The sequence below is a fragment of the Coregonus lavaretus genome (genome assembly GCF_964263955.1).
Source record: "Coregonus lavaretus genome assembly, contig: HAP1_SCAFFOLD_1225, whole genome shotgun sequence".
NCBI classification, from domain to species: Eukaryota; Metazoa; Chordata; class Actinopteri; order Salmoniformes; family Salmonidae; genus Coregonus; species Coregonus lavaretus.
In genome coordinates this window covers 87,090-97,056 of record NW_028160119.1, presented here as the reverse complement: position 1 = coordinate 97,056, position 9,967 = coordinate 87,090, and the positions used below count along the sequence as shown (strand labels likewise).

The window sequence follows — 9,967 nt, the reverse complement described above, 5'->3', positions numbered from 1 at the left end:
CCTGGACTGGAGTACCACAACACTGCTAGACTAACATGAGGAAACAAAATGAAGGCTGTTTCCAAATCCATTTATTACAGTATTCCATGGGAACAGATTCACACCATTTTCCATTATATACAACATAATAATCAGTGAATTGGTGTAAAGCAGGTTGAAGAATTCGGTCGTAGCGCAGGCTCTGTCGTAGATGGACAACCACATATGCTTTTTCAGATTTGAAATAAAAAGGACCCTTTCAAATGAAAACTGTCGTTAATCTTTAATATTTATAATAACATAAAGTAGCATTCCTTTGTTTTTGGGGGCAGGGCTGTAGCAGTGCGATGCTCTGTTCAAGGTCCCACAGTACAGCAGTCGATGATGGTAATAACAGCGCTAGCTAGACTTGGGCTGAACACTGATCACTGCAACCCCAGCATCTAAGTGGAATGAGGACACTTTAGGGTGGGGTTGATGGGACTTGGGAAGGGTAGTGGGATGGGGGGGTATGAGTTAGCCGTCTTACTGCTAGGAGTCCTCTCCCTCATCAGAAGAGTCCCCACCGTAGGGTACTAGGCATGAAGTGTCCATTACCCCACCTCCGTAGGGCACTAAACCTGAAGGTTTCTCCACTACCTTTATCTTCTTCACAATCACCTCCTGGGGAGAATCTGAGGAGAACAAAGACAGACAGACAGACAGGGAGAGAGAGAGGGACAGAGGGAGAGAGAGAGACAGGGAGAGAGAGAGGGACAGAGGGAGAGAGAGAGACAGGGAGAGAGAGAGAGAGACAGGGAGAGAGAGAGAGACAAAGACAGAGAGAGAACAGAAAGAGAGCGAGATGGAGAGAGGGCAAAACAAGAGAGGAGCCCAGCCCATGTTTGAGTTGGTTGGATTGATCCACAGCCAGTCAGAGCAGAGAGATCAGACAGACACCAGATGAGATAGATCCATGTTAGGTAGCAGCGGGTCCAGGAGACATGTGGAGAGAGAACACAAGGGGAAGACAAAGAACACATACAGGGAGTGACAGTTAGCACGGCTCAGCCAATCACAGAGGAGCTCAGACAGGTCTGTCTGCCTCCATTACTCCACTACTGAGGGGAGAAGAAATCGTCGAAAAACACCACTCAACTTCATCATGGTTAAAATGTCTGCCCATTCAGGCATCAAGTACAGTGAAGTATGTTCCCAGTAAGACGCGTACCCTGTGATGCGGGGGTGCTGGTTGGTAGACTGGGTGGGACCACTGGTACTGCCGTCTCTCTGGGTCTCTTGCGTGCCACAGGGCCGGGGGCCAGAAACACAGGGAGAGGAGGTGGCATCAACATCCTACAGACAGAGACAAAGGCACAGGGTGGAGAAACATCAGAGGCTTCATTTTAGGGGCGTGTTCAGTAGGTGCAAAATGTAAGAAAACAACCCAAAACTGTCTGAACGTGTAACTGCCCCCCCCCCCCATGTGACCTTTTGAACACGGTGGCTGCAACATTCTGGGCAAAACAAAACCAAAGATTTAGAGCAGAGAACTATTTAGAAACCTTTCAGCTCCTTGTCCTCGCTCTTCCTCTCTCAGAGCTGCTGAAGGTAGAGGGGGAGACTTCTCTCTCACCGGGGCCTCGGGTGAGCTGCTGGCAGGCTGAGAGATGGACAGACAGGAAGGACTGTTAGCAGAAGGCCACAGAGCACTGTTGGAATTGTTAAAAACAAAACACACTTTCTGCACTTGCGAGTAAGCACTGAGCTAACATATTTGGGTTGGTGACAGCCTTGATTTTGTTTAGCAGTTGACAAGCCGTTCTCTTTAAAACCTCTCTCGTTGCATATTTCAGCAGTTTCAGCTCCGTCTCACCCGAGAGGCCTGCTCATCCTCAGTCTTTTCCTGGAAGCGTCGTTTAGGACTTCCTGTTCCTGTCCGAGTTGAGCTGGATGACGACAGGTCAGTCTCCGTCTGGTCACTGCACCCAGGGTCCTGAGACACCAAGGTCAAACCCAAACAACAGTTAGTCTAATCCCAGGGTCATCAATACATCTGGTTAGTCCTGCCCTTACAATGGTGTACACCTTCATCAATACATCTGGTTAGTCCTGCCCTTACAATGGTGTACACCTTCATCAATACATCTGGTTAGTCCTGCCCTTACAATGGTGTACACCTTCATCAATACATCTGGTTAGTCCTGCCCTTACAATGGTGTACACCTTCATCAATACATCTGGTTAGTCCTGCCCTTACAATGGTGTACACCTTCATCAATACATCTGGTTAGTCCTGCCCTTACAATGGTGTACAACTTCATCTCCTGGCTAACTAATGAAACTGATACAGACATAGGACTTCAGTTTAGAAACTGATTTTCAGGTGATAAACCTATTTTTGTTGCATTCTTATGGGTGTCATGGTGTTGTCTGTTCTAAACTACTGTGATCCCTGCCCTGAATCCTATTTGGAAAGCCCACCCATGTTCCTGTAACCTTCCCAATCCATACCTGTACTAGGTAACGGTATGGTTTCCTAGCCACTACGTACCTGTACTAGGTAACGGTATGGTTTCCTAGCCACTACGTACCTGTACTAGGTAGAGGTATGGTTTCCTAGCCACTACGTACCTGTAATAGGTAACGGTATGGTTTCCTAGCCACTACGTACCTGTACTAGGTAGAGGTATGGTTTCCTAGCCACTACGTACCTGTACTAGGTAGAGGTATGGTTTCCTAGCCACTACGTACCTGTAATAGGTAACGGTATGGTTTCCTAGCCACTACGTACCTGTACTAGGTAACGGTATGGTTTCCTAGCCACTACGTACCTGTACTAGGTAACGGTATGGTTTCCTAGCCACTATGTACCTGTACTAGGTAACGGTATGGTTTCCTAGCCACTACGTACCTGTACTAGGTAACGGTATGGTTTCCTAGCCACTACGTACCTGTACTAGGTAGAGGTATGGTTTCCTAGCCACTATGTACCTGTACTAGGTAACGGTATGGTTTCCTAGCCACTACGTACCTGTAATAGGTAACGGTATGGTTTCCTAGCCACTACGTACCTGTACTAGGTAACGGTATGGTTTCTAGCCACTACGTACCTGTACTAGGTAACGGTATGGTTTCCTAGCCACTACGTACCTGTAATAGGTAACGGCATGGTTTCCTAGCCACTACGTACCTGTACTAGGTAACGGTATGGTTTCCTAGCCACTACGTACCTGTACTAGGTAACGGTATGGTTTCCTAGCCACTACGTACCTGTAATAGGTATGGGTGTGTCTTCCTGGGACAGACAGGATACTGAACCATAGCCTGAGAAGATGGAGGGTTTGTCGACAGGTTAGATTGACTGGGCTGACCACTAGCAGCACTAGTCCAATAGCCAGCGGGTCCTGGCGGTGTGGGGTAGCTGGTAGAGGCAGCATAGCCCCCAGCCAGCCCCAGCCCGTTACACCCTGGGTAACCACTGCTGCTGCCCCAGCCCTGGCTAGAGTAAGTGCTATTAGCTGGGTATCCATGAGCTGGGTATGCTGAAAGGGAAGTATAGGAGATCAGGGTTAATGGATGTGATTGGAAGAAGGGGTCATTCACAGACAGGGTTGTTGACTGTCTGTTCTGTTTGTTGTTGTGCCACTAGAGACAGAAAGAGATTCATTTATGACAGGAGCTAGTAGTGTCTGTGGTTTAAGCAAACATAGGAATTGATTTACTAGAAGGGAAACATTCAGGCCATTCTATTATATTCAAGTAAATGAGTAGGGCCAGAAGTTTCTCTGTCCACGAAACCTGACCAGGAAAACCCGGGCCTGGCTGGTTATTTACCCTGACCAGGAAAACCCGGGCCTGGCTGGTTATTTACCCTGACCAGGAAAACCCGGGCCTGGCTGGTTATTTAAACCTGACCAGGAAAACCCGGGCCTGGCTGGTTATTTAACCTGACCAGGAAAACCCGGGCCTGGCTGGTTATTTCACCTGATCAGGAAAACCCAGGCCTGGCTGGTTATTTCACCTGATCAGGAAAACCCAGGCCTGGCTGGTTATTTCACCTGAACTCCTGGGCCCATATTCATAAAAATGTCTCAGAGTAAGAGTGCTGATCTGGGATCAGGTCCCCCCTTGTCCATTCAAATCCAAAGCTGATCCTAGATCAGCGCTCTTCCTCCAAGGTGCTTTATGAATACGGGCCCAGGTCCTATGACTGTGGTATTTCAGTTACTTAGTGTTAGTTCTGGTGTGTGAGAGAGAGAGAGAGAGAGAGGAGACTTACGTTGGGTGGAGCCGGTGGCTGTGTAGATGGAGACCATGCGGGTATGTTCAGCTCTCACCTGTACAACAGACAGGCGAGAGGGAACAGGATGAGAACACTGAATCCTTACAAAAGGGAGGTTAATCATGTTTAGAGGAAGCAGAGGAAGAAATCCTGTGGAAAAAGGTCTCAGATAAGCAAGTATATCAACAAGACACTTTTAGTCCCACAACATGCATGGTTTAAAAACACAAAGTGAGTTGTAGAGCGTGGTAGAGAATTGAACGGTTAAATCTGTACTGGTTCTGGTTGTGAGTAGGTGCAGAGCACTGTAGACCAATGTCTGGAGGTCAGGTGGTTTACGCTACTGTTTCCTATAGGAGGTGGGTATCAGTGACAACTATACACTTCAATAGTTTCACCTTCTTTAACCTCCATCATTGGGCGTGTTCATTATGGCACGCAAACGGAAAACGTTTTGCAACGGGAAACAAATGAGTCCAGGTAGTCACCTCCTTGTTTCAGTCAGTTCTCTTCTGTTTGGTGCCAAATGAACACGACCCAGTTCAAATAAACGTAAATCATGTACATTGGACTCATTCAGCACTCGCTCTCATCTACAGTGTCTGCTTTCCTTGCTGAGTGTCAGTGGGGAAAACACTGTTGACTTACAGTTTCCAACAGGCTCTCTGTGAGTTTCTTTGCAGCTTCCAGCCCTGTGGAGTAGGGGTGGCTACAAGAAAAAGACAACAGTGTTGAAATGGGATGAAACCGATAACCACCACAGCAGGAAAGAAACTCTTTCAGACACTACGAGACGAACAGAAGGTTCACCTAACATCTACGAGAGAGCAGCACGACTGATAGCTAGCCAACGTGTGGTGAGCAGTCTTCTGAATGCATACGAGTGAGTGAGAGGGAGAATTGAACGGTTAAATCTGTACTGGTTCTGGTTGTGAGTAGGTGCAGAGCACTGTAAACCTATGTCTGGAGGTCAGGTGGTTCACGCTACTGTTTCCTATAGGAGGTGGGTATCAGTGACAACTATACACTTCAATAGTTTCACCTTCTTTAACCTCCAAATAGTTCACATGGCTTCTGTACTCATCACAGGTTGGTGTATATTGATAGTATAGTTGCTATGGCAACTTTCATGATTCTTATAAAGTTTTTTTTTAAGCCCATGTAGGCTGGGCCGATAACGGCGTATGACCCTGAAATAAAAAATAAAATCTTACCTGATGTAGACGTAGAGTGGTTCGAAGGACTCCCGTCGTGAGGCCTGTTCTATGTACCCCGAGCCTTTCCCCCTGAGGAACACTCTGGCTCCCGTCTCGGTCTGGATGTGGGCCAGGTACATGCCCCCGGGACCCTCCACCTTCTCATTCACATTAAACGAGGGCAGGGCCTGGTCCAGACCCACAAAGATCTTGACGTGCACAAAACTCTTGAGAGGGAGAGATGAGAGTTACATATGGATGAGTCCTGTGTCAAGGTCAATACATTGTTAAAGGGATAGTTCAACCACCACATTACAAACATACTTCATCTTATGGGATAACAGAAAGCACTAGAGTATGGAGCTGGTAAATTGGTGAACTACCGAGTGCTCTCCCTTTAATCCATCTAAATGACTACCTTGAGAATAGTGTTGTGAGCAGCAGCAGTAACCGTGGCGTGTCTGTAGACCAGGGTGGTTCTCTCTGCTGGGTTACTCTAGGAGGTGGGTATCAGTGAAGGCCACATGGTCTCAACTGGCCTCACCTTCTACTACCTCCAGATATGGGACATGGGCCAGATTGCAAACTGAAAACACGTTTCCCTCCCGCAAAATTGCGAAAAACACAAAGTTCCTACGTTTTTTTTTTGGTTGAAATCCCAGTTAGAGGATTCCCAGAATCGGGAGGGAATCCTCCAAGCAGGATTTCTTAAAAACCTTCCAGGGAAAACAATTCTGTGAGGACCAGGGACCCCTGTACCTACCCCTTGGTGTGGCGCGGCAGGCCGGTGTCCGTGTGGCAAGGGAGGGTTGACACTAGGCATCCTGGGCAGGTGTGGATGGAGGGCAGCCATGGGGCGAGGGGCCTGGGGGTAGAGAGGCAGGGGGGGTATGACGGGTCTCAGCTGGGATCCTAACGCTGCAGCTGTCCTCAACACATCCTCAGAGATGATCTCCTTTATCCTCAGCACTGCCTCTGGAAGACAACACAGGGAATACATAGACAAAGGGTCAATGGGGGAAATATGAGGATAATATACTGAGAAAAACAACGGCCAGTCAACCACACCAACCCACGTAATCTTCTGAGATGGGTGGTCATGACCACGTGGTGTAATTTACAGGATCTGAGGACAATAAAGTATCTATCACAAATGTAGACGGGAGGGTTATAGAGATTCTACTTACTATTGACCTCCTCTTGGCTCTTTCCCTGGACGTGCAAATACAAAGGCCTTTCTCTAAATAAGAAGAGTCGGTTAGAACTCCACATGGTCAGAGTCAACTGCAGATACACACAGTAACATCAACTGCATACATACACTCCTTTTCCATGGGACTTCTCTGCACTGGTCATGTAGTGGCCTCTGGTTGAGACTACTGCACCGCTGAACTGACGAATCTGAAACAAAGAGAACCCTTTCAGTATTAGTTGGGGCCACCAATACATAAAATGTATGTACACGTCGTCTAAATTGAATATATTAGATATATATTATACAGAAAGGGTTGTGATTCAGGCTTTGATGGTGTCCACCTCCTTTTCATTCATATTGGAGGAAAGGGCCAAGGTCCCTCTCCTCAGGCTTTCTCCAGTGCATTTTAAGAAGGCGCTAAGTGGAGAGATGCGATGAAGACTCAGGTCTTTTTACCTCTTCCTGTGTTTTTCCTTTGGTGAGCAGGTTTCTGCTGTTGATGGGCACATCGTTGATGTCCACCTCTGTCACCACAGTCTCGTCTCCACCACTGGCAGCTGGCATACATGGAGGGATCTGTGGGCAAGACATGGGCAACACTTTTCATATGACTCAACATACAAACACTAAATAACTAGTCATGGTGATCATACAATATCATGAAGTTACGTCAGTGTTTGACCCTCCTGGGAAGCCACCAATGGTCCAGGCTTTAGTTCTGGTCTAGCGGACTACTAAAGCCCCTATTTGGTTGAATCTGATTGGTTAGTACTGGCTGGAACAAAAGCCGGGACTCACAGCGTGCAGAAGGACCAGCACTGAGTTAGAGAGACTGCCTTGAGAATAGTGTTGTGAGCAGCAGCAGTAACCGTGGCGTGTCTGTAGACCAGGGTGGTTCTCTCTGCTGGGTTACTCTAGGAGGTGGGTATCAGTGAAGGCCACATGGTCTCAACTGGCCTCACCTTCTACTACCTCCAGATATGGGACATGGCTACATTATATTATGTGGTTGAAAATAATGACAATCACTCTCTCTGTTCTCAGAGACAAGTAGCACCACCAATGGAAACCATTCTAGTCTGTGGCTTGTGCCTCTTATGACTGGCCATGTGACCCTTAGGACTGGATGAAAAGCCTACACAGTGGTTCCTCAGGACCAGGACTGAGTAAGAGAAAGTTACATTAACCCTTTCCCTCTCACCTTGCCAGGTAGTGGCGGAGGAACCATCAGTTTTCCCTTGGCCATCAGCATAGCATTGATCTTAGCAGCCATAGCCGCAGCCATCTCCACGCCTCCCCCCTGTGCTGCTGGCATGTCCCCCTGCAAGGTCTGGGGCACCAGTGGACCGGCTACAGGGTACTGGGCTGATTGAGGGGTCGTAGGGGCCGATGTGCAGGTCTGGGCGGTCGCCACAGAGGATGCGAAGCCTTGCTCGACGTCTACCCTCGTTTTGGGCTGAGCAGGCTGATCCCATCTGCTGCTACTGGTTAGGCACCTGGATACATTATGATGGGGAGAAATGAGAGACATTTAATTCAACATCAAGTGGCTTGCAACAATAACTGAACTGGGACGCATTCCATATCATATCCAACAGTTAGGGACTAATTTGCCTGGTTGGCTATCTTTTCATCTAACTCAAGACAATTTTGCAGGGCGGGATTCGAGGGCTAGCTTGTGTTTGCAAGCTATTTAGCATAACACTAGTCGCGAATGCGCCGATGCTTGCCAACATTAGTGTTCGTAGGGTTAGTAGGCCTCGGCATTCACTTGAAAACTGTTCTGGCCTGTTCCTCTACAAATAATTTATCTTGGAGGGTAGTATCAGCAGGTAACCACAACTTTAGAGAGACCGCTTTCTTGACCCTCCACGAACTAGTGATATGTTAGGTGGCTAGCTAACGTTAGACAAGGAAACTTAACCAGAAACCGGTGTTGCTAACTAGCTAGTTAACGTTAGCTCAATTAGCATACCGCTAACGTCTAGCCACGTTAGCACGGATCAACTTTACTGCTATGATAAAAACAAGAATCTACGACCGTGGCATGGTCATCAATTTAGGATAAACTTTGACAAAATATTCTAGTTATAACGAATTGTACTTTAATGCAATGGAATAAGAACGTTACCTAGCTAGCTAGCAATAAAACCAGCAATCGCCGCTAACATGATTGTAGGTAGCTAACTTACCTAACATGTTAGCACGAAACTAAAATTCGTTTTCTTATCCAAAATATAAAAGTAAATGGTACTAAATAAAAAGTGTAACTTACGGTGTCTGCCCAGTCATCCCAGAAGACATAACTAGCACAGTTCAATTTGCAGAGGAATTTGTGTCCTAGCTAGCTACTCAGCGTTGCAGTCGTCCAGAGTCGTCATTCCACAGGACTCGGGTCCGGTCGTAAAGGCGGTTTCCTTGCCAACGTTGTAGTACAGGGCAGTCCGGGTTTCCTTGCCAACGTTGTAGTACAGGGCAGTCCGGGTTTCGTCACGCTCGTAATAAAAGCGTCTCGGGATTTCACACTGCCCTCATCTGCATAACACCAGAGCAAAGTCAATGAAAAGATGACAAATCCTTCTTCTTCGTGTGGCTTTCCGGCAGATTAGACGCTGTTGCCTTTCACAGTTTGGAAAGTGCATTGCACGTTTGTTAATTTTTTTTAAATTAAATGAAATAACTCAAATATATGTGTTGCATAAGTATTTACCCTGGTTGTTTAGGCAAGCCTAAATTAGTTCAGAAGTACAATTTGGCTTAACAAATCACGTAATACATTATATGGTCTCACTCTGTGAAATAACAGGGGTTGACATGATTTCTGAATGACTACCCCTTCCTCTGTCACCCATAGATGCAACATATGTAAGGCCCCTCAGTGAAGTGTTGAATTTCAAGCACAGATTAAACTACAAAGACCAGGGAGCTTTTCAAAAGCCTCATAAAGAAGGGCAGTGATTGATAGATGTGTAACAATAACAAATCAGACATTGAATATATCTTTAAGCATGGTCAAGTTAATAATGATGCTGCGGATTATGTATTAAACCATCAAAGATGCAGTCCTCCTTCTGAACTGAGCTGCAGGACAGGAAGGAAACGGCTTAGGGATGTCACCATGAGGCCATTGGTAATTAAAAAATGGCTACAGAGTTCAATGGCTGTGGTGGGAGAAAACTGAGGATGGTTCTATATCGTGGAGCTCCGCCCCATAGGGGAGCTCTGCTCCTAGTGGTTTACCCTCTGCCCTAAGGCAGCAGCAGCCTGAGACAAAATTATGCACACACCTACAGCCAATAGGAGTACAGGTGTCCCTATAAGAGGGGATGCCTC

The 9,967-nt window shown here is 47.0% G+C and overlaps 1 protein-coding gene across 2 annotated transcripts; it reads right to left on the bottom strand.

Moving 5' to 3' along the window:
* Positions 1 to 55: 55 nt before the first annotated feature.
* Positions 56 to 9,225, bottom strand: LOC311122124 (KH homology domain-containing protein 4-like). 2 transcript variants are annotated; one of them, XM_084196529.1, is made up of 14 exons: positions 8,910 to 9,225; positions 7,836 to 8,130; positions 7,091 to 7,210; positions 6,761 to 6,840; positions 6,627 to 6,679; positions 6,203 to 6,414; positions 5,458 to 5,666; positions 4,892 to 4,952; positions 4,241 to 4,298; positions 3,232 to 3,503; positions 1,835 to 1,954; positions 1,524 to 1,621; positions 1,190 to 1,314; positions 56 to 653 (listed from the first exon to the last, which is right to left on the bottom strand). In XM_084196529.1, exons 1-14 carry the CDS (start codon positions 8,936 to 8,938, stop codon positions 511 to 513), a joined length of 1,875 nt encoding a protein of 624 aa, XP_084052655.1. In that variant the 5' UTR covers positions 8,939 to 9,225; the 3' UTR covers positions 56 to 510. The 2 variants fall into 2 exon arrangements, with proteins under 2 accessions (XP_084052655.1, XP_084052656.1); XM_084196530.1 differs by having other exon boundaries at positions 6,627 to 6,651; positions 8,910 to 9,141.
* Between the last annotated feature and the right edge of the window lie 742 nt (positions 9,226 to 9,967).

What these genes read in the sequence shown, in the direction of transcription:
- LOC311122124 (XM_084196529.1), bottom strand. Translation starts at nt 8,938, where the DNA reads ATGTCTTCTGGGATGACTGGGCAGACACC. An exon ending in CACACCCATACCTATTACAG is followed by an intron (nt 1,955 to 3,231) that starts GTACGTAGTGGC and finishes TTGGTGTCTCAG; the next exon opens with GACCCTGGGTGCAGTGACCA. An exon ending in CGAGGACAAGGAGCTGAAAG is followed by an intron (nt 1,315 to 1,523) that starts GTTTCTAAATAG and finishes CTCTGTCTGTAG; the next exon opens with GATGTTGATGCCACCTCCTC.